Source organism: Eutrema salsugineum, unplaced genomic scaffold (assembly GCF_000478725.1).
Source record: "Eutrema salsugineum unplaced genomic scaffold, Eutsalg1_0 scaffold_16, whole genome shotgun sequence".
NCBI classification, from domain to species: Eukaryota; Viridiplantae; Streptophyta; class Magnoliopsida; order Brassicales; family Brassicaceae; genus Eutrema; species Eutrema salsugineum.
This window is the reverse complement of record NW_006256858.1, coordinates 1,561,132-1,583,649: the sequence shown is the minus strand read 5'-3', so window position 1 is coordinate 1,583,649 and position 22,518 is coordinate 1,561,132. Positions and strand designations below refer to the sequence as shown.

Genomic DNA, 22,518 nt, shown 5'->3' with positions numbered 1-22,518 from the left:
TGATGATTCTGTTTGTTTTTGTTACAGTTGCTATGCTTTGACTAATGCATCAATCTAGATTATATATCTCAAGGAAAAGTCTTTCAAGAATCGTTGGTTTGGCTTCGATTAATTTAACGGCAAAAGACCTAGGAAAGAATTCTACTTGGGCAGCATATTTAATCAGTGTGAAAGTTTTTTGGATTGTTAGAAGTTGTACGAAATCAAGCTATGGACTCTGTATCTCACACCAAGCGGTCTGAAAGAAAATTCAAGATCGATTAGCTAACAAGGAAGAATCGATGACTTGAGTTGTTTTTTTTTTGTCGGTTTTTATGTCATTTCGAAGACACTGGTAATCTGTAAACTAAATAACAAAGGTGATCTGAACCTATAAATCAATGATTTAGTAAGAAAAAAATAATTCGCTGTTGAGGGGATATGCATGTGTTTCCTAGGTGTTGCTTGATACTAAAACCTAAGGAAAGTTTTCAGGTGGCTAGCATTCACAATCATATTAAACTATATAGGCCAGGGTACTTAATTCTTTTTGGCAATACGGTATCATTGTAATATGTAATTATATTTTCTTGCTAAAATTCCCTCGATTTTCGAGGGTCACACCGACACTTTTTTGTTTGATATGCCCGTGATTCTCTTTTTACTTTCTTTATTATTTCTTGTCTTTTTGTAATTTAAGGCGTTAATAATGTTAGCGTTTCTACTCATTTAGACATCTCAGACCTGAATACTCGAGACTGACTTACAACTTTCAATTTTTAACGATGCAAATCAAACTAGTAACTAGTTCATCCATCATGGTGACTGATGATATAACAATTGGTTAACATCTCAGTGCCCAAGTAGAATTCTTTCCTACTTTTGTTGTCTAAAAGAATTCTACTAGGACAAAACATTTAATCGAAGAAAACCCTTTTTTTTTGTCTTCTTATTGTTAAAACACAAAAACGGAAAGATTTTGACTAGAAGGCAACCTGAATTGTGCATATGAGTAACCGACGCACACGACACGAGTCTGAAACTCAAACTCAAAGAGCTGATGAGTTGTTGAAAAAGCTGAACCCTTGGCTTTAACTCTAAATGACGTCACCAGACCCCACTCTTTTCCCCAAAATCCCATATAAATAAATAAAATTAAATTATAAAGAAAGCATCAAACCCAACCAACCAAAACCAATAAATAATAAGAAAACGAAACACAACAAAAACAAAAAAAAGGGAAGAAGAAACATCACAATCAGAGTCACATCAGCATCTAAAATCTCTCCTTAATTCACAAACCAAACCTTTTCTTCAATTCGCCGACACTTTCTTCTCTCCACTCTTTCCCTCCTCCGCCATGGAAACCGTCCCCAAGCTCTTCTTCTTCCTCTTCCTCCTTTTGACTGCCTCCATTGCCACCGCATTACCCGATAAAACCGGGTCGGGTCAAATAAACTCCAACTCCGTCCTCGTCGCTCTCCTCGACTCTCACTACACAGAGCTAGCAGAGCTCGTGGAGAAAGCTCTTCTCCTCCAAACTTTAGAAGAAGCCGTTGGTCAACACAACATCACAATCTTCGCTCCTCGTAACGAAGCTCTAGAACGAAACCTCGACCCTGAGTTCAAATCTTTCTTGCTCCAACCCAAGAATCTCAAATCTCTACAGTCTCTCTTAATGTTCCACATTCTCCCCAAAAGAATCACTTCTCCTCAACTCTCCGCCTCCTCCGCCGTCGTCAGCCACCGAACTCTCTCCAACGACCACCTCCATTTCACCGCCGGAAAAGTCAACTCTGCTGAAATCACCCGACCCGACGATTTAACCCGACCCGACGGAATCATCCACGGGATCGAACGTCTCTTAATCCCACGCTCAGTCCAAGAAGATTTCAACCGCCGTCGTAACCTCCGATCAATCTCCGCCGTATTACCGGAAGGAGCTCCGGAGGTCGACCCGAGAACCCACCGTCTCAAGAAAAAACCCGCTCCAGTCCCTGCCGGAGCTCCACCTATCCTCCCGGTTTACGACGCAATGTCACCCGGTCCGTCACTAGCTCCGGCTCCGGCGCCAGGACCGGGCGGGCCTCGTCACCATTTCAACGGAGAGGCTCAAGTTAAAGACTTTATCCACACATTGCTCCATTACGGTGGATACAACGAAATGGCAGACATTCTCGTCAATCTCACTTCTTTAGCCACCGAGATGGGTCGTCTCGTGTCGGAAGGCTACGTTTTGACCGTCTTAGCTCCGAACGACGAAGCTATGGCTAAGCTGACCACAGACCAACTGAGCGAACCGGGAGCTCCTGAGCAAATCGTGTACTACCACATCATACCGGAATACCAAACCGAGGAGAGTATGTATAATTCCGTACGTCGGTTTGGGAAAATACGTTATGATTCACTCCGGTTTCCTCATAAGGTGGAGGCTCAGGAAGCTGACGGTTCGGTTAAATTCGGTCACGGTGACGGTTCGGCTTATTTGTTCGATCCTGATATCTATACCGACGGACGGATTTCAGTTCAGGGGATTGACGGTGTTTTGTTCCCGGAGGAAGAAACTCCGGTCAAGAAGAAGAATTCCGTCGGTCCGGTCGTCAAGAAAACCGCTAAACCAAGGAGAGGTAATCAATTTTTAATAAATCTTTGGTTAATACCTATTTGATCTTGACATTTTAACCCAAAATGATATAATCTTAAACAAATACTATAAACCACTATTACACACTTTTTGTTTTAAAACATTATCACAAAGGTTTTTTGGGCTAACAAAATTTAAATATAAAGTTAGTAAGCTAGAATAGAATAACTTTGATTGCTTAGGGAATTTTGTGTGTGTGATCTTGATGATATATTTAATGGAAAAAATAATTGAACCAAGATTATAGAAAGGTAGATAATTAGTTTTGCAATGAGAGCGTACTAAGTAAACGATTGAGACTTGGAGAAAAAGTATAGACGTGTGAAAATGTAGACAAAGTCTCTCTAACAAACATTTAACATATTTTCAACAATATTATATACAATTTGATTGGGCATAACTTGGATTTCTAACTATTTAATCATCCAGCGACGAAGAATCCCATGTTAAGAGTGAAAATGAAAATCAAAAAGTGCTCCTAGCTGTGAATCACATTTGTTGATAAAGACAATTTGCCTTTTCTTCTTCATCTAGATGTCTTCGGTTTTAAGCCTTTTTTCTTACTAGATATGTTTATTTGAAATGTTGAACATTCGTTAGAACTTAGAATCAATCACTTTAAAGATTGTTACTTGTTATTGTTAATTTAGGACATTATTGATAACATAAAAAGAATAAACTGATTTAGAAAGAACTAATATCCAATTGATTTTATAATGTTGCAGGTAAATTGATGGAGGTAGCATGCACACTGCTGGGTTCACAATTTCTCATATGTCATTGAGATTTCAAACGTGCCCAAATTAAATCCGGACATGAGAGTTTTATAATGCTGTAAACATGTGATGAAAAAAAGTGAACAGAAGAAAGTAATAATGTGAATGATTATTTTTTTGGTTCGTTGCATTGTGAATGCTAAATTGTAAATTCAATATTTTTTGAATCGAACAAACCAAACCAGATTGGATAGCTCTTTTCTTCTCAAATAAGTTCCAACCGGAATAAGATTGATTCGATCCATATATGAGCCTAACATTCATTTGTTTTTTATTTCGTTTTTGTCAAGAAGCATAGTAGTAGGTTTAACATCTTTTGTAAAACCTCACCTTAACCTTAATATTCATAGCAAAAAAAAACAGTAAACAGTATTTAATATTTCTCATTACAAAAATTATTTTAGTAATTTTTGTTTCATCACATTGTTAATTGTTTTTTAAAAAAAAAAAAATCAGTGGAGGGAAAATATTGTGATATTTGGGGTAATGGATCGTTTTTTTAACAGCCTAACCGTAGATGTTATTTAAATGATTTAAATTTTATTTCCCTTAAAATCTATCTTATCCATTCTCTTTCTCCTCCAAAAATCCCACAAATGTCGTCAGCTTATTGTCCCTGCGCCGTGGCGGTATCCGCCGCATCCACCACCGCTTCCTCCGCCGCTACGTTTAATCCGTTATTCTCCTTCCGCTCCGATTGCCGAATCTTCTATCGCTTCGCACCCAAATCCTTCAAACTCGTTGCCAATTGTCCCAACTCGCTGCTCCTCCACTCGAATATCCGTCGCCACCGCTTCTTCTGCGCCGTCGAAGACGAAATCCCGGCGTCTGAAGAAGAAGAAGAAGAAGAATTCGAAGAAGACGAAGAGGTAGAAGGAGAAGAAGACGCAGATGAAAAACCCACGGCGCAAGCAAGTGGTGAGGAAGGGAGGCTCTACGTTGGGAATTTGCCTTACACAATCACTTCCTCTGAGCTCTCCGAACTTTTCGGAGAAGCCGGAAATGTCGTCGATGTTCAGGTTCATCTTCTACCATCATCCTCATCTCTCTCTAACCTAGTATCGGTTGATTTGGAGAGAGATTAAAAAAAATCGCAACTTGAAGCAATACTAAGCTAGCTAATTATTCTTTGTTGCAGATTGTTTATGATAAAGTCACTGACAGAAGCAGAGGATTTGGATTCGTAACAATGGGAAGCATTGAAGAAGCTAAGGAGGCGATTCAGATGTTTAACAGCTCTGTAAAGTTCCATCCTTTTGTGATCAAAAAGATGAATTTTCAGCTCAAGAATGCTTCTGATCTCTGTTCTGTATGTTTGATTTTGTAGCAAATTGGTGGTCGAACAGTGAAAGTAAACTTCCCGGAGGTGCCGAGAGGCGGAGAGAGAGAAGTAATGAGAACCAAAATCCGTGATACTAACCGGAGTTACGTAGACAGCCCTCACAAGATCTATGCAGGAAACCTTGGTTGGAGTCTAACCTCACAAGGTCTAAAAGATGCATTTGCAGATCAACCTGGCGTGCTTGGTGCTAAAGTCATCTATGAAAGAAACAGTGGGAGGTCTAGGGGGTTTGGTTTCATCTCTTTTGAGTCTGCACAAGATGTTCAGTCTGCTCTTAGTGCCATGAATGGAGTGGTAAGGCTTTTCCCTCTTCTAGGATTGGTTTGGTGATTTAGGTTTGAGACTCATTTGCTTTTCGGTTTCGGTTTGGTTCTTAGGAAGTTGAAGGACGAGCGCTGAGGCTAAATTTGGCTTCGGAGAGAGCCACCGAGTCTGTTCCTTCTGTAGCACAAGGAGTGACTGAAGAGGAGAGTGTAGAGAGCAGCGAGGTGCTTTCGAACATTTCAGACTGATAACCAAAAATTGAAAATTTTGCTGTCTTTTATTGTATTCTACTGAGGCTAAAGAAGAAGCTTATATGTGAGATAGAGAGAACAGGGGTTTGTCTGTAATCTTATTCAGAAATGTTTCTTCCATAAATGGTGGAATGTAAAATCTCTTGATCCCAGAGAAATGCACATTTTTTTTTTGTCATGGCTTCTGCTAGTTTGTCTCATGGTGGCCGGAAAGCAGAGCATCTGCAGCAGTATCCAAGTCCTGAGGGAAGAAAACTCTGCACAAAATATAAACAAATCCATCAGGACAATAGCTTCACAAAAAACGATTTTGTAATTAAACCGAAATGTAGAGAAAACATGCCTGCAAGTGTTGTGGTACAAAGTTGAGCTAAGTTGATTTAGATCGCCAAGTCCTTTATAACCAGCCACCACCTCAAGAACTTGCCTGGAGAAGAAAATGATTGCCTTAGAAGTGTTCTAAAGAATGTATATATCTATGGATTTGACAAGGGTTCAAATGCAAAACTGCACTTACCGAACCAAACAAGGCTCGTTACGGCCTTTGACAAGGGATTCTTGATCATACTTCTCCTTCTTCTTGGAAGGCCAAGTCGACTTCACAAACTTTATTCCAGCGTGTGTGTTTTTTATGTCACAATATGGAGAGTCGGTTTCGATCATCATCCTCTCTACAGGTATCCCCTTCATTACATCAAGATTCTCAGCTGTTTTCAACGAGCAGCCATTCACACCTACAAATAGAATCACATGAGCCAAATACAAATACGCCAAGGAGAGCCAAAGCCTAAAGGCATAGTCCTTATCGATAATAGAAATCTAGTGGAAGTCTTTACCAATGTACATTTTATCGAAAGAGAGAAGCTTATCACGGTCCAATGCACTACCCGTAAACGAATGGGCAACTCCTCCGGTGAATCTGAGAGTGGATTATGCAGTATGGATTAAGATAACTCAAAAAGGCAATCTAGGAAATTTATGTAAACTCAACTCGAGAAAAACTAGCGTACAAGTTCACCTGCTCTTGTTTCTTTCAACAATTTCACAGAAATCCGCAGCAGCTGCTCGCATATGTAGGAACATAGGCAACTTTGTAGCATATGCTAGTTCGAACTGCTTCTCAAAATACCTTTCTCACAGAAGATAGCATATAAGGTATTGTAAAGAAAAGCAACAAATCAAACATGCGAAAGGTTCAATTTTTATGATCAAACTTACTTCTTCTGGATATCAGCCGGGCAGAACTGAAGCCTATCATAATCCAATCCACATTCACCAATTGCTACCACCTTAATTAATCATAAATGAGAAGAGTGAACGATTTTGATTGAGCTCAACACGAAAGCGATATGAAATCTTAACCAACTCAAAGTATCTATTAGATGAGAAGAAACTAGCACCTTCCCTTTCTGCATTCCTTCTTTGGCTAATGCAAAAAGATCCTGGTAATGCTTCTCTGGATCGCTGCTCTCTTCAAATTCCTGATGGAAAAACAGAAGGATTACATTAAAGAACAATCAAAGCATATGATTAGAACTTGATTACTTGTTAAACTCTGGTTATTTTTAAAAGAGACGTCAAGGGACGAAGAAACTGACACTGCATCTAGTTGGATGAACCCCAACCGTACAAAACAGCCTGCCTACAAGTGTAATAAATCCACAGTCAAAATAACTTCTAAAAACGGAATCTTTCTGGGAATAAGATCAGAAACACAATAAAGAGATGGATGAAAAAACAAACCATCAGTTTCTGCAATTGCAAGAGCTTCTCTTGATTCTTCCAATGACCCACCAGTTACCTGTTAAAAAAAAAAACTGGAATTTGAATTACCCAGATTCTACAACTTGTTATCGTTAAAAATTATATGGTTAAGAGTGACTCAACTATGATTCTATCGACTCCGGCAGACCAAGCTCGGTTCAAGACGGTGGCAATGTCGGGGAGATGACAGTTCTTTCCATGGTAAATTCCCTTGAACATCCCATCTGTTTTAAATCGACAGTTCTCATGATATGCTCAGAACATAATTTGATCAGACAAAGACATGTTCACAAAATGTTTGCGGAAATGCCTCGACTGACCTGTGAAGTTGACGGCAATGTCTGATCTTACACAAACACATCAGAAGAAAACGAAGAAAAACACATCAGATAAGTTACACATAATCGTTGTAAATTAGAAGAAAAGAGAATCAATCGAAGAAACTAATTTTGAATGACCCCCGAATTTGACTTGCCTATCATCCTCAACGACGCCATTGATAGAGAATGGTTTATGGCAAAACACAACAAAAACTCTTTGTTATTGTGTATTTTTACTAATGGACTTTTCCCACGGCCCATTAACTAAAGTCAATAGTTGACTATTTTCCTGCTTGCTTGACCGTGGCAAATTAAATTTCGCTTATTTTAACTGAATCTAACATGAGATTACACTTTTATAATTCAAATAACAAAAAGAGTAACTTTTAGCTATTGGGTAACTTATTTCACTATTTACGCTCAAATAACCCGAAATTACCCCTTGTGGATACGATAAGGTGGATTCGAAGAAGTAGACAGTAGATTAAAACTAAAATTTAAAAATAATTATTAGTTTTTCTCATCTGTTTTGTTTTGTATTTTCCTGTATTGTAAAAGACATAAAATATTTTTTTTATTAAAATGAGTTATAATTTCATTTTCTCATTGTTTTAAGATCTATTATATTATAATTTATTTATCAAGCAAAAAAATTTTCAAAAACATATGTATAAAATTTTAAAAAAAATCAAAAGTGTAGGTGGATATCCACTCCGATAATATGACGTGGATGATGTATAATGGATATACAACATGAACATGATTGGGTGGATATGTTTCATTAATATATTCGACATAGATATACATTTTACATTATCCATAAGGTGGACGTGGATCATATAGATAGGTTATAAACAATGTAAAATGTATATCCATGTTGAATATATCAATGAAAACATATCCACGTAATCATGTCTATGTTATATATCCATTATGCATCATCCACATCATATTTTATATGTGGATACCTCAATGAAAACATATCCACGCATTCAAGTCCATGTTATATGTCCATTATGCATCATCCACATCATATTTTCTAAGTGGATATCTGCCTAGACTTCTGATTTTTTTTAAAAGTTTTATACATATGTTTTTGAAAATTTTTTGTTTGATAAATAAACTATAGTATAATGGATTTTAAAACAATGAGAAAATAAAATTATAACTCATTCTAACAGAAAAAAATATTTTACGTCTTTCATAATACAGAAAAATACAAAATAAAATAGATGAGAAGATAATTACTGTTTTTGAAATCTGGGTTTTAATCTGCTATCCATTAGTTCGCATCCACTTTATCACATCCACAAAGGGCAATTTCGGATTAACAAAAAAATAAGTTACCCAATAACTATAAATGTTTTTTTCGTAAGAATGAAACTTGAAAGTGTCAATGTAAATAACTCATCTAACATCAAGATTGATTTCCTTTTGCACACAGATCAAAATTTCAAAGAATTTATTTCATTACTGAGTGTCTTATAGCAAATAAATATGTGCTGATAGCCTGATATATATACAAGGAATTCAACCAATCAAAACATTACAAAAGATAATAAAAAAAAGATTTAACGAAGTAGCCGCCGGGTCAGAGACGGAGGCGACGGTGGCTGCTGAGCTTGGACCGGAGTGGCTTGACTGTTCGAACCACCTCCTCCACCACCACCATTATTTTCCCAAGGCTTAACCGTAAACACCACAACTAAGACCACAATAATGATCAATAACAAAATGGCGAAGCAAGTCCACTTGCGCGTGTTCTTCTGATAGAACCGCGCCTTAACGAGCCGGTCCGCACCGGACCGGACAAGCGAGTTGGCTCTTTTGACGTTGCCTTCAATGTCGTCGAGTTGCTCACCTTGGTGCTCAACCAATACGGCCATGTCAAGAAACACCTGATGCAGCTCGTTCAAGCTCTTCTCAATGTCTTTCACTGCGTCGTGTCTCTCTTGTATCTCGTTTATTGTGTCCAAAATCCTACCTCGACCTTGTTCTTGTATCGCTTTCTGCAAAAATGTTTCGCTCTCTCCTACAATATTTGTAATTTCAATTTATCTCATCAATAATCATGTTTATCAACTAAACTAAAATTCCAAAATTTACAATTTCTTGTAACTAAAATTAACAACCTAAGCGCTATTTTCTCTTCCTTTTTTTTTTTTTGAGATTTGAATATTGAAATTAATAAAAATTTAATCAGAGGAAATTATCACCTGTGGAGATTAAACGATCGACGGTATCTTCGTCGGGATTTTCGCCGGTGACGGTGAAGTACCTTCGCTGAATCGTCTCTCTGTACTCAGTAGAGATCGTCTCTCTCACTCGATTGAAACTATCCATCGCGTCCTTAAGCTTCTTCCTCAACCCGTTAACCACCGACGTCCTTTGCCGGTCCGATGATGAACCCGGTCCGCTTTCCGGTAAACTCCGGTTCACTTCATTCGACCGATCCAGAGCCTCGAGGTTTCCTTTCACGCGTTTCGCCGTCTTAAGCGCCGTCGACACATCGGCGTCCATATTTGCCTTGAGCTCCTTCACCGCCTTAGCGTTATGAAGCGTCTTGCTCTTCTCGTGGCTCGATCGGAGACTGTGACAGAGTCGATCGAGCTCTTTTAGCTCGCCGTTCACTTCCTCCACGTCAAGGTAAAACTTGTCGAGGTTGTTTCCACCGCGGCAGCTTCCGCCGGAACACTTTGCCTTTGGCATCTCGATGCTGTGTGAGTGCGGCGGCGATGAATCGTCCGCGACGGAGCGGTTGAACGAGCGGGAGAGAAGATCGTTCATGGCTGCTTTGGCGTGAAATTTGTCCTCAGCGGAAGATACTAGAAATCTTCGTTTTGAAAATTCAAAAGGAAATTGGAAAATTATTTTTGTTCAAAATTGTGTGTTTGCTATTAGTGAATTTATACATTTATTGGATGAGTAAAGAACTAAAAAAGATTGAAAAGTCCCAATAAAACGCGGTTTTGAAATTAAGGAGCGCTGCCTTCGTCAATTAAGTTTACCTAACCCGAGTTTTCTTAGGAGTGAACCGAAACACGTCTTTCAACTAAACCATTATGTTGGATTAACCAAACCACGTCTAGTACCAGTTATTATGTGTGCCGAATGGGTCAATTTTCATGGACTTGTACAGTCTCTCACAACCAAACACATTTTTAGGCTGTGGAATTTTTATCTTTCTTGTGTGAATTCTTGGTGGGTTTGATTGTTTGAACCGGTTGGTTTGAGTAGCTTAATTGAGAAGCTGAATGGAAACCAGACCAGAATATCCAGGAAAGTGGATAAGACGATGGATGTGATGTATTGAAATTATGTAAAGTGGGAGATTTTAGAATGCGAATTAGTATTAGTCGCTGGAGACATTAAGAAATTTGCTGCTGTCCTCTTCACATCTTGTTAAAGAAAATATATATTTTCCTTATAACATCTCCATTGTTTCTACTTTCTATCTTACATGGGTCTTTCATGTTATGAAATTTTCTTGCATTGAATTAAATGAAAATCTCATATAGTGAATAAATAAAGAATAATTATAACAAATGACCATCCCGACAAGACTATTTACAAAAATGACCAAGAGCAGCAGACGACACTGTTCAATTTTTTTAAATACCTTTTAGCCCCTACTCATCTATGCGACTACCTACACTAAAGAGGAAATTTTGTCAGATTCCCCAAAAATAAAATATTGATTATAATCTAGACTCTGTCCCTACGTGGCATTAATTTGGGAAATTATTCAATTGTAACACTTTTTCAAACCAAAAATTCATCTGGTGTTTATCTTTCTGGCAACAGAACCGACGTTTACAAAAGACATCATTTCACATATTTTTATTGTTAGACTGCTAACAATATATATAGAGTGTTATATATATTTGTAGCGTACTAACTACAAAAATAACATCTATAACAATCTAGATAATTTATTATTGTTATCAATCTAACATATTTTTTACCATGTTAACTATAAGGTTAGACATTAATTTATATGTTACGTGCTAAGTATATCAATAACATCTTTAATCATTTATATAACTCATTCTTGTTAGCAATTTAACATATTTTTTATCTAGTAAATTATAATGTTGGACGTTAATTTATATGTAACATGCTGAGTATATCAATAATATCTTTAATCATCTATATAACTCATTATTGTTATCAATCTAACATTATTTTTATCGTGCATATAATCATTGTTAATCTATATCAAAATATGTAACTTGTTATTATAATGTATATGATACGTCTAGGAAAAAAAAATTTGTGTGGCTGTAATTTCTTGCATAAAGATATTGCCTACTCTACTTATATTTTAGTCCCCTATATATAGATTGTACCATACTGTCAGAACCTGCTGTTCATGTTAAGCTTCGGTAAAATATATGGGGGTAAGATTGTCATTACTGATGACCATGAACACAGTGATAACAATTCTTGGTGGGCCCTTGGTCATGCAGCTAATTTCGTTCCCCATTTGGTATATTCACCTAATTCACTCATAAATAAAACCATCCAAAGTTCTCATATATTCCTAATTCCTAAATATGAAAGACCCCATATGAGATAATACTAGTAATGAAGGTACTTTTACTTCTTCTTCCTCCCCTCTATTTAGGTGTAAATTGGTAGTTTTCCAATTCTTTAAATTTAAAGACTTGGAAACCAAGCTTAATCTCCACCTTTGTATATATATGGTCGATGAGCTTGTCAATAAAATACACACACAAATGAGTAAAACTTTCATTCTTTTGGTGTTGGTAACTTGGTGTATAATAGTTTTTGTTCATCAATCTAGTCGTTTTTTCACCATTTTTCCTTTTCTATAAGAGTTGATAAAATTAAAGAAACCGGAAAAAACTTAACCAAAACATATGGAACAAAAAAAAAATTAATTATAAAGCAATTAATTTTATTATTATAACCAGAAACTGAAACTTATTTATTCTAATCATCATAACATACAAACATAAACGCAAACAAAAAACAGAACTGAGGCCAATCAACATAGATAATTATCATTGCACAACATTTTAACTGTTGCAATGTAAAATTTAATCCAAAAGAAAAAACGCATTTACGATACAAATGTATCGTTTTACTATAAGTGGAAACTGGAAACTGGAAAGAGTAGTCAAATAATGAATCAATAACAAAAGTTGTATAGAGTGTGACTTAAGAGGCTGTGACAACTTAAATTTGACTTAGTTTATGGATTCTAAATAGCAAGATGAGATGAAAATGCAACTCATGGTAAAAATCCATTATTGCGTTACTTATAGGCTTCTGAGATATATACACAAGAACATAAACCAATCGAAACAATACAAAAACATAATAAATAATCGAATTCCAAAGCAGAGGTCCATGCATCGACCGATCCAGGGCCTCGAGGTTTCCTTTCACTTGCTTCACTGTCGACACTGACTAATCGGAATTCATCTTCTCCTTAAGCTCTTTAACCGCCTTAGCGTTATGCTGTGCGAATGCGGCGGTTATGAATTGTCCGCGACGGAGCTTTTGAAAGGGCAGGAGAAATCTTCGTTCTGAAGATCCAAAGGAATCTGAAAAATAAATCTTTGATCAAAATAGTTTACCCTTGTTTTTTTTATTGGATGATGACCGAGTTTTCTTAGGAGCGGACCAAAATACGTTTTTTCAACTAAACCATTTTGTTGGGTTAACTAAACCATGTCGAGTACTATATAATATGTGTGGCGAATCGGTCAAATTTCATGAACTTGTACAATATTAGACTTATTAATCTCACAATCAAACTCATGTTTAGGGTGGAAAAAAAAAATATTCATTTGTTGTTGTTAGTTGCGATTTCTTGGTGGGTTTGATTGTTTGAACCGGTTGATTTGACTAACTTCATTGTATGGTTGAAAGAAAACCAAACCAGAATTTTCAGGAAAGTGGAAAAGGCGTGAATGCGATGTATTGGAACTATGAAAAGTTTGAATTAGTATTAGTCGCCGGAGACATTAAGAAGGAAGTTTGAATTCTCGCCGCTTGTCCTTTTCATTTGTTAAGTAAACATCAAATAATCTAATATCGCATTTGAAAAATCTTAGAAGCCCACACAAAAGCCCATCACCCAATCTTAAATCGTCCATCGATTCGCGAAGAAGACGACCTAATAATCAACGCAGCCATGGGAAAAGCTTCGGGCGCGAAACAGGCGGCCGTCGTGGTCGCAGCGTTGGCGTTCGGATGGTTAGCGATAGAGATCGCCTTCAAGCCTTTCCTCGACAAATTCCGCTCCTCTATTGACAATTCCGATCCTTCCAAAGACCCTGACGACGCTGACACAGACGCCGCCGCCGACGCCGCCGCCGCCGCCGCTACCGTTGAGGGTATGTAAAATTAGGGTTCTTAAACAAGTTAGAGAGAATTGCTGATTTCAAGCCATATCTGTTTCCAATTTCGGTTCGTGTATTGATGAATCCTTGGGTTTAATTTGATTCCACTTGAACCAAATTAACAGTTTGTTATCTTGCATAATTGATGTTTTCTACTATCATAACTACTGAATTTTCGAAATACCGATAACTTGAATCTATTGATCCAATTGCAAGTTGACAATTAACCATGAATTGAGTTAATACAGTTTAAGCCTTTTTAAGTATGAATGTATAATTTTATATGTCGCCAAAAGAAGCATGTTGATTCATCATCTTGAGGAAAATATCAAACTTTGACAATTACAAAAGATTGCTTTAGATGGTAACTTTAGGGTTTGGCAGATTAATAGGAAGGATCTACATCTATGCAGAGGGAGACCATAACTTAGAAATGATTAACATCTTTAGTACCCCCCAAAAAAAAAACTTTATTTGTCCTAACACCTTTGTACTCATCATTGATGTATAGATACGGTCTCTTTAAAAACGCTTTGATTTGCATTTAGTAGTATTGTACTTCACCGAGCCCAAACAATTGATAAAACGACAGTGAAGGAGCTTTCATTGTTATTTCTTAATTGCTTTCACGTCTGGTGAAAAAATCTACAGAAAATTATGATGATAAAAAGCACCAATAAAGTACAAATGGCGAAACTTAGGTATGATAATATTTTTTCCCAGAGAAGGGATGTTGAAGAAAATATTTAACCTGATGGAATTACTTTAGATGGTAAACTCTACAAGATCATTGTCCAGATTTTATCGCCTTTCATCATTGTTGATGCTAGTCTAGTGTTCAATATCTTCCAATGCCTCAACTCATTTCTCTTTTGTCTTTTATTACTCCCCCCAGTTTATACTCAACTGTAGTTGTCCCACATAGCCCAAAAGCCCAAACAGCGATAAGAAAGATGAGGAGGACCTTTCACTCCTTTTATTTAATTAAATTTAAACCCTATTCAACCAAACAGTAAATTACAAATTCATAACAAGGATCTATATTTGCAGAGAGAGACCACAGATTAAAAGTCTTCTTTAAGCCATGGTGAGTCTAACTTGTAACAATTATATGGGTCACATTGAATGACTTAACATCTTAAGCTTAAAACTTATAAATTAGTTAATTACCTTGAAGCCTATGCCAAACAAAAAAAACTTCAATGTTTCAGTCACATAAGCTGATTTATCTATAGGCTCTTACCAAAATTCATTGCATATCAAAAGTTGCAAGAGTTTGTAATCTTTACTTGAGTCTAAACCATTCATGTTATTGGGGATTTTCAAATGCTTTGATCTGCATCTTCTACTCTATCTTGTCCTTCACAGTGTACTCACACAATTATTAAAGAAAAACATGAAATGGACCCTTCCGTGCAGTTTCATTACTTTTTTTTTCAAAAATCAATCATAACAGGACATTATCAAAATCTGATGATAAACCAAACTCGTGGTGGTCCAGTGGTTGAATGGTTCACTCTGAATGCATTTGTTTGGCGAGCTCATGTACTATGATTCAATCATATTTTGTCACCATAAACATTTTTAGTGACAAGAAATCCTTAGGGTATCAATTTTGGGCGAAGAGTATTGACGAAGACTAAGAGACGAAGACTCACCAAAAGACAAGCGCCAAGAAAAGTACATAGGAAAGACGCAAGAAACTATATGGAGAACTTCTTGCAACTTTTCTTGAAATTCTTCCCTACAAAAAGCTAATTTTAACAACACAAAACCTCGACTACTACGAATAGTCGATATCCAGTCATGGAAGAGTGCCGGTTCGAGACAAGCGAGTTACAGGCATCGTTCATGATGTCGACTCCGTTATGGTCCGATTCTTGGAGTTTATGCAACGCCGCAAATTCCGCCGGGAGTATCCAGGTTCAGCACATTGCCGGAATCATGTATGTCGCTTTACCGGCGATGGAGATAATTCAACTGGGAGATCTCGTGGGCCTGGAAGTCGCCGGAGATGGGCTTTTTCCGGCCTTGTCGACATCATTAGCCACCGATGAGCCTCTGCCTATGGTCGACGCTGCTATACTTGAACTTTTCATCCCCTTGCTTCCCCTCATTCAATCTCAGGTTTTGTCTTTTCTTATTTTTTAAACAACTTTTAAAGTTTAGGGTATTCCATTTCGGGAAATGGAAGAATAAAAAATAGGAAAGAATGGAGAATGGGATAACTTGAGATCGAAGAAATGTTATTTAATACAACATTCGAAATAGTTACTAAATTCATAACCAGATTCTTACTTTTTTTTGGTAAAAATTAATGTAACGACGGATAATTTAGATATGTAAAAACGAAACCAAGTCTCTTGCGCTCATTTATCATAGCAGATTGGTTTTTCTGATTCGGTTTGTAACATCGATTGAATTTGGAACAGATCACACGAGGATTGGAAATGGAAGGAAGAAAACAGATTGTGTTAACCGGACATTCAACCGGCGGCGCGTTGGCCGCTCTCACCGCACTTTGGCTTCTCTCCCAACCGTCTCCGCCATCATTCCGCCTCCTCTGCATCACCTTTGGCTCACCTTTACTTGGAAACCAAACTCTATCTTCCTCAATCTCTCGATCTCGTTTAGCCCACAAATTCTGCCACGTGGTCTCCATCCATGACCTCGTTCCCAGGAGAAGCAGTGAACAGTTCTGGCCCTTTGGAACCTATCTCTTCTGTTCCGACAATGGAGGTGTCTGCTTGGACAATGCTGCTTCAGTTCGTGGGATGTTTCTTATACTCAACTCGACAGGAACTCCAAACATTGAGGAACATCAAAGGTACGGACATTACGTGTCCACACTCTCTCACCAGTTTCTCGTATCTAGGAGCTTTCGTGGTGGGAACATCTCCGACAATAGCTACCAAGCTGGCGTCGCATTAGCCCTAGAATCTCTAGGATTCTCTAATGACGACCCAAGTGGTGTATCAGCAAAAGAATGCATAGAAACGTCTACAAGAATTGGTCGTGCTCCGATATTGAGGTCGAGCGAGTTAGCTATTGAGCTTGGTAATGTCTTACCATCGAGACTAGAGATTCAATGGTACAAAGAAAGCTGCGACGCGTCGCCAAAGCAGCTAGGTTACTACGATAACTTCAAACAATACTCAAATCAAAGAGAGATAAGAGTGAACATGAGTCGAGCAAAGCTAGCTAGGTTTTGGGACAGTGTGCTTGAAATGGTGGAGAAGAATGAGTTACCTTTTGATTTTCATTTAGGAGTGGGAAGGAAATGGGTATACGCATCACAGTTTTACCGGCTCTTAGCCGAGCCACTAGACATTGCATACTTCTACAAGTACAAATATTCAAGGGCTGTTGGTCATTACATGCAGAGTGGGAATAGACCCAAAAGGTATGTAATGTTTGATAAGTGGTGGGAAGTAAGTGGAGAGCCTTATGAAGAGACGCGTGCGAGAACTCAATATGCGAGCACTACGCAGGATACTTGCTTTTGGGCTAAGCTTGAGGAAGTGAAAGAGTGTTTGGATGAGATGAGAAGCGAGAGTAGCGGCAATGCGCAAAGGAGATCTTCGTTGTGGAAAAAGATTGTTGCATTTGAGAACTATGCGGATACATTGGTGAAGATGAAGGAAGTTTCGGTTGATGTTTTGGCAAGGAACTCGAGTTACAGTGTGTGGTTGGAGAATGTAAGAGAGTTCAAGTTTAAAATGGGTAATGGCATTGAGATGGTGGTTGATGAGAGTGACGCAATGGAGACTTGAGTACGTAGTAGGATTAATAGAAAATCTCTAATTTATGATGTGCTATATAACAAGCTTTATCAGTTGTTTTTCTTTATGCTTGTGTAAGACTTTATGTTGTATGTTATTTATTATTTTAAAATTATCTTTATCATTAGTGCCCAACAAGTTTATGCAAGAGTTTCTAAATTCTAATGTAAGCTCTTACTCTAAAACCAACATGTAGCACGAATGTGTCATATCTATTATATAAATCTTCATTAATTTATCTTCGTCATACTTTGATCAGAAATTTATACTTTTTAAAATACATGAACACTGTTATTATGGTTCCAAAGCATTGCTAATGATGTCGTCGTATCATCTCCATCACTTTTCTACACTAGGGTTATTTAAGGAAAATGAAAGATCTCTGATCCAAAGAAGACGCAAGTTACCCACTTCTCCTTTTAAATCATCGACACGAAAACATGCCAAAAATTTACGGAAAATATCGTCAAAAAAGCGTAAGAAACGGCATTTTCTTATCAAATTCCTACGAAATTTTATCATAGGAAATCGGCCGTCGGAAATTGTAAAAGGTAAGAAAATGGTAGGGAAATTTCTACGAAAATGTTGATAGAATAGTTTTCCTACGGAAATTTTAGTAGAACTTTCCTACTAAATTACTACAATTTTCTATCGATTAGTGTTCCTTCCAATTTCCTACGAAACATCACTTACCTATTTTCTACGATTTTTTTACTAATCTTTTACTATTAATTTTTTACCAATTTTCTACCAATATAATTTTATAATAAATCAAAAATTAAATTAATATCGGAAATTTGAATTTAAATTAAAATATAAATTAATTATAAATTTGATTAATGAAATATATATATACAAAAACAAAATAAATTCTCTAATTACTATGAGCCTAAAATTTGACTAAGTAATTATTAATTACAGGGAGAGAAGGTGAAGACTCTTATTTATAGAGCAACTTTCTCACCTAAATTAACTTAGATTGTCGATGTGGGACAAATAAAAAAACATAAGTTTCCTACGAAATTCCTACGATTTTTCCTATAAACGATATTTCATAGGAAATCCGTAGAAATTTTTAATTTTGCTCTTTTTATAATGCAGTTTCTTTATCTAAATTTTTAAACTTTTTGATGTGGGACAAACAAAAAGACATATTTTCCTATAAAATTCCTAGGATTTTTCTACAAACAATATTTCGTAGGAAATTTGTAGATGCAAAGTTAAGAAGACATAACTTTGCCCCTTAAATGAAGCTTTCAATTTCAATTTTGCCACCGTATAGAGGCTGAGGAAAATAGCAGCATCTAAGAAGTGTAAGAATTGCTTCTTCTTCTTTTTTTGTTGGTCGATGTTGAATCAGAAAAGTTTCTATGACTATCTCATCCGGATGGGATCCCACCGCATAAACAATCAGACGCAGCAATTTCCAAACATACAACAATCTAAGACCGGGTAACTGTATCTACGTTTCCTAGCTTTTAGGCTCATTCTCGAGTCGACCATGGTTCGCGACATCTATAAATACTTTTGTAAGTCCAACTTTCATTCATGAAAATACACATTGATTGGAAGGTTGGATGAAAGCGACTTGGATTTTTGGTTTGTTGTTCCATTTTCTTTGCTTTTTTTTTTTGCTAAATTTCCTGATTCACATGATAAATACATCCCCTATCGTTGTCATATACACCTGTTTATAATCTCAGTTTCATATTATATTCAAATTATCTATCTTTGCTATCCTATTGATTTCATTTACAATTACAATAGCTTTTTGTACGAATACATGCGAAGAAGCTCTGTTCACCATTTTTGATGATGTCACTATTGTTCATTGGATTAAAAAGTATAGATATGATATCAAAATATCAAAATATATAAACAATTAAAACTTTGTTATATATATATAATCAACTATGATGCCTTATACCACTTGCATGCATAATCATGAGATATAGACAAAAAAATCTAGAAAATTTGGAGAGAAACACTCCCTTCTATGGCCCTCATGGCATTGGTTTCATTAGCTTTGTATCAACTGTAACTTATAAATTTTTATTTGAGATTGTTCCTTTTATGCCTTCTTCTGATGCACCATGTCCTTAATTTAAATCTCAATTTTACATTTGTATGGTTTCAAAATATGAAATTAAAGATCTTGAAGAAAGGTCATTCTGCCAGCTTTCAGATGAATAATTTAGAATACGCTGTTCAGATTTATTTTATGGATGATTTTCTTTCTTATTTATTTATTTAATAGTTGATAAAAGAGAAGGAGAACCCCACTAAAAATGCATCTGCAACAAAATAGATATGTAGGAAAGAGTAAGTGAAACCATAAGAAGATAAAGTGAGACCAATTCTGACTCACAAAAGTCAGCGGTAGTAAATGGTGGTAGCAGTAATGACAATAAAGTGGATATATTAGAAGAGAAGTGGATTTAGGAAGTTAGTGGTAAAAATGGAATTAGATTTGGTTAAAGATCTAATCAAGACTGAGAATAGAATAAGTAAAGATGGGGTCACTCATCAAAACGAGAGGAAATGAGTCCGAAGAGTTTTAAATCGCTTAAATTAATTGTTTACATTGTAATATTCTATAAAAAAGAATGTGGTGGTGCATATCACACCTTATTACGTGACATGCAAAGATAATATTGCATGTTATAACCACATGGTCCACATTACAATGTTTTTTTAAAACTTTGCTAAGAACTGTTTTAATCAAAAGCAAATATAGAGAAAACGGTTATCTCAAATGAATATGATAATTAAAATTGATCATATTAGTACCAAATATAGAGGGTGCGAGATGGGGCATGATGGATGTAGGACAAGATAGAGATATATAAAAGTATTTTGAAAGAAAAAATTGTGTATATACAACAATGACTGATGGAATCTTCGAATGTATATACAAAAATGAATTCATCAGTTTCAGCTGAATCTCCATCTTTTGAATCAAAGTCGTTAAAGCAAATTAGTTGGAAAGGGGAGAAGAGAAATAGTAGTTATTACTACAAGTACTGTATCTACTTTTCAAAATTAGAATTATGGTTTAGAAAGTGAGTACATCTTGGTGATGGCTGCAAGAAGTTGTGTTTGAAGAAGGGGCATTGGACGTTGACTATCACAGCCATTGACACTACAAGAAAACAGCAGGTATTCCTACGAAAGATATCATCAGAAAATAGTAAGAAACATGTATTTTCTACCAATTTCCGACGAAAAATTTTGGTAAGTTCTATGCCGTCGGAAATTATAAATGGTCAGAAAATGGTAGGAAATTTCCTACAAAATTTTTGGTCGGAAAATTTCATTGGAAAATTTGGTTAGAATATCGTAGGGCATTTGCTACTATTTTCCTTCCATTTTCTTTCGAAAAAATCCAACCCTTTTCCTACGAACAGTTTTCTATCATATTCCTACCATTTTCTTACTAGCTATATAAAAAAGTTTTAATTCAATTAATTACAAAATAAATAATTTCAATTATTAAACAAATTATAAAAATTAAATCCAAAATTAATCAACCTAATTAAAAACTAATTAGAAATTAATTATAACTAAATATAGAACTTCTAAATCCCAAATTATTTTTATTGACTTAGTATTTTTTATATTTAAAGCATGTGCCTATTTATAGAGTCTGTTCAGCATCACCTTTACTCTGCTTGGTCGATGTGGGATTTTTCCCATTTTCCTTTTTGACTGATTTTGGTAGGAAATTGATAGGATATTTAAATAACAAAATATTTGTTTTTCGTAAGAAATTGATAGGTAATTTCTTACATATTATATTCGTAGAAAAGTGGTCAAAAATTTCTGACAAATTTCCTACCAAAAACTACCATACCATTAGTGATTAGTGCATCGTAATATGGATGTATCATTTGATTTGTTGAGTCCACAAAGAATAGTATGATGCATGCTAGACAATACTAGAAACGTATTAATTCAACAATACCAGCAGATTATATACTTAAAAAGCATATATAAATTTTTTCCACCGATTTCCTTCCATTTTCTGATCAGATTTCCTACGGATATTTTTTTGGTTGAATATTGGTAGGAAAATTTTGACCATTTTCTGACGATTTTTATCGTAGAAACTTTTCTTCCAATTTCCTACCACTTTTATTTTTTTTGTCATAAATTCGTAGGAAAATGATAAAAAAAAATTTCTACCAAAATTTTCGTAAAAAAATTCATAGGAATTCAGCATGTTTTCTTGTAGTGTGAGAGTCATAATTTACAATTTGTTTAACGTGCGTTATTTTTTTTTCCCTTTTGTAGTTAGTAGTTACATATATTCAAACATTTTTGTCTTTAAATATCCACTTATGCAAGAAACGATTCAGGTTTATATGAGCTAATTACCAAAAACATGACATCAAAAGAGACTAATTCTACTTGCATGAGGAACAAGCTCTTATTCAACTCTAAGCATTATTACAAAACAGGTAAAATCAAAGAATCTGTATCCAACAATAACAATATGATGGGCGTTCTAGATGAGATTGCTAAGCTGCTCTTCAGGGTTTGTGAGAAAGATATATTGTTCAAGGCTTACTACATGTCGACAACTACAAAAGAAGTTTTATCAACCATAATGAATTCATGTAATGATTTCTCTCAGTTTTAAAATCACTATGTTAATTTTTTATTTTCTGTAAAAATGTTACGCTCTTGTATAAAATCAAACACTAAGCTTTGTTATCAAAGTTTTTAGTAAAATGATTAAATCCCTATTTCCAAATATACAAAATACTCTATTGGTTTTTTATAAAAAAATACTTTATTGGTTAAATTAAAAATACAAATTGAGAAAAAACCGTGTGTATACACAGGTATTCATCTAGTGTAGATTAAAAACTAGTATCAATTTTAAAGTCAAGAGCTTTGGTTTAGGGGAGAGAGAGAGGGTTAAGGGAGAGATAGAGGGTTTAGAGGGAGAGAGAGAGAGGGGTTTAGGGAGAGAGAGAGGGTAAAAGGCTGAGAGTTTAGGGGGAGAGAAAGAGAGAG

General features: G+C 35.9%; 6 protein-coding genes across 6 annotated transcripts; 4 read left to right on the top strand and 2 right to left on the bottom strand.

Moving 5' to 3' along the window:
• Positions 1-1,223: 1,223 nt before the first annotated feature.
• LOC18021645 (fasciclin-like arabinogalactan protein 15) lies at positions 1,224-3,559 on the top strand. Its single transcript, XM_006403748.2, has 2 exons — positions 1,224-2,606; positions 3,349-3,559. Exons 1-2 carry the CDS (start codon positions 1,340-1,342, stop codon positions 3,405-3,407), a joined length of 1,326 nt encoding a protein of 441 aa, XP_006403811.1. The 5' UTR covers positions 1,224-1,339; the 3' UTR covers positions 3,408-3,559.
• Positions 3,560-3,960: 401 nt separating this feature from the next.
• On the top strand, positions 3,961-5,414 carry LOC18021643 (RNA-binding protein CP33, chloroplastic). The gene is made up of 4 exons (XM_006403746.2): positions 3,961-4,418; positions 4,538-4,639; positions 4,727-5,035; positions 5,119-5,414. The coding sequence occupies exons 1-4, from the start codon at positions 3,996-3,998 to the stop codon at positions 5,251-5,253; spliced, it is 969 nt and encodes a 322-aa protein (XP_006403809.1). The 5' UTR covers positions 3,961-3,995; the 3' UTR covers positions 5,254-5,414.
• LOC18021642 (putative deoxyribonuclease TATDN1) lies at positions 5,294-7,532 on the bottom strand. The gene is made up of 12 exons (XM_006403747.2): positions 7,496-7,532; positions 7,341-7,361; positions 7,144-7,244; positions 7,000-7,057; positions 6,855-6,898; positions 6,657-6,737; positions 6,475-6,545; positions 6,275-6,385; positions 6,093-6,175; positions 5,774-5,990; positions 5,600-5,683; positions 5,294-5,513 (listed from the first exon to the last, which is right to left on the bottom strand). Exons 1-12 carry the CDS (start codon positions 7,515-7,517, stop codon positions 5,444-5,446), a joined length of 963 nt encoding a protein of 320 aa, XP_006403810.2. The 5' UTR covers positions 7,518-7,532; the 3' UTR covers positions 5,294-5,443.
• Positions 7,533-8,787: 1,255 nt separating this feature from the next.
• LOC18021641 (syntaxin-122) lies at positions 8,788-10,216 on the bottom strand. The gene is made up of 2 exons (XM_006403745.2): positions 9,557-10,216; positions 8,788-9,372 (listed from the first exon to the last, which is right to left on the bottom strand). The coding sequence occupies exons 1-2, from the start codon at positions 10,125-10,127 to the stop codon at positions 8,912-8,914; spliced, it is 1,032 nt and encodes a 343-aa protein (XP_006403808.1). The 5' UTR covers positions 10,128-10,216; the 3' UTR covers positions 8,788-8,911.
• Positions 10,217-13,424: 3,208 nt separating this feature from the next.
• On the top strand, positions 13,425-13,895 carry LOC18021640 (outer envelope membrane protein 7). Its single transcript, XM_006403744.2, has one exon. It carries the CDS (start codon positions 13,507-13,509, stop codon positions 13,714-13,716), a length of 210 nt encoding a protein of 69 aa, XP_006403807.1. The 5' UTR covers positions 13,425-13,506; the 3' UTR covers positions 13,717-13,895.
• Positions 13,896-14,092: 197 nt separating this feature from the next.
• On the top strand, positions 14,093-17,655 carry LOC18021639 (lipase-like PAD4). The gene is made up of 2 exons (XM_024157684.1): positions 14,093-15,841; positions 16,147-17,655. The coding sequence occupies exons 1-2, from the start codon at positions 15,521-15,523 to the stop codon at positions 17,485-17,487; spliced, it is 1,662 nt and encodes a 553-aa protein (XP_024013452.1). The 5' UTR covers positions 14,093-15,520; the 3' UTR covers positions 17,488-17,655.
• Positions 17,656-22,518: the final 4,863 nt, after the last annotated feature.

What these genes read in the sequence shown, in the direction of transcription:
- LOC18021639 (XM_024157684.1), top strand. Translation starts at nt 15,521, where the DNA reads ATGGAAGAGTGCCGGTTCGAGACAAGCGAGTTACAGGCATCGTTCATG. An exon ending in TTCCCCTCATTCAATCTCAG is followed by an intron (nt 15,842 to 16,146) that starts GTTTTGTCTTTT and finishes AATTTGGAACAG; the next exon opens with ATCACACGAGGATTGGAAAT.
- LOC18021642 (XM_006403747.2), bottom strand. Translation starts at nt 7,517, where the DNA reads ATGGCGTCGTTGAGGATGATAG. An exon ending in GTTGAAAGAAACAAGAGCAG is followed by an intron (nt 6,176 to 6,274) that starts GTGAACTTGTAC and finishes ATCCACTCTCAG; the next exon opens with ATTCACCGGAGGAGTTGCCC. An exon ending in TTTCGATAAAATGTACATTG is followed by an intron (nt 5,991 to 6,092) that starts GTAAAGACTTCC and finishes TTCTATTTGTAG; the next exon opens with GTGTGAATGGCTGCTCGTTG.
- LOC18021645 (XM_006403748.2), top strand. Translation starts at nt 1,340, where the DNA reads ATGGAAACCGTCCCCAAGCTCTTCTTCTTCCTCTTCCTCCTTTTGACT. An exon ending in AACCGCTAAACCAAGGAGAG is followed by an intron (nt 2,607 to 3,348) that starts GTAATCAATTTT and finishes ATAATGTTGCAG; the next exon opens with GTAAATTGATGGAGGTAGCA.
- LOC18021640 (XM_006403744.2), top strand. Translation starts at nt 13,507, where the DNA reads ATGGGAAAAGCTTCGGGCGCGAAACAGGCGGCCGTCGTGGTCGCAGCG.
- LOC18021643 (XM_006403746.2), top strand. Translation starts at nt 3,996, where the DNA reads ATGTCGTCAGCTTATTGTCCCTGCGCCGTGGCGGTATCCGCCGCATCC. An exon ending in GAAATGTCGTCGATGTTCAG is followed by an intron (nt 4,419 to 4,537) that starts GTTCATCTTCTA and finishes TCTTTGTTGCAG; the next exon opens with ATTGTTTATGATAAAGTCAC. An exon ending in TTAGTGCCATGAATGGAGTG is followed by an intron (nt 5,036 to 5,118) that starts GTAAGGCTTTTC and finishes TTTGGTTCTTAG; the next exon opens with GAAGTTGAAGGACGAGCGCT.
- LOC18021641 (XM_006403745.2), bottom strand. Translation starts at nt 10,127, where the DNA reads ATGAACGATCTTCTCTCCCGCTCGTTCAACCGCTCCGTCGCGGACGAT. An exon ending in CGATCGTTTAATCTCCACAG is followed by an intron (nt 9,373 to 9,556) that starts GTGATAATTTCC and finishes CAAATATTGTAG; the next exon opens with GAGAGAGCGAAACATTTTTG.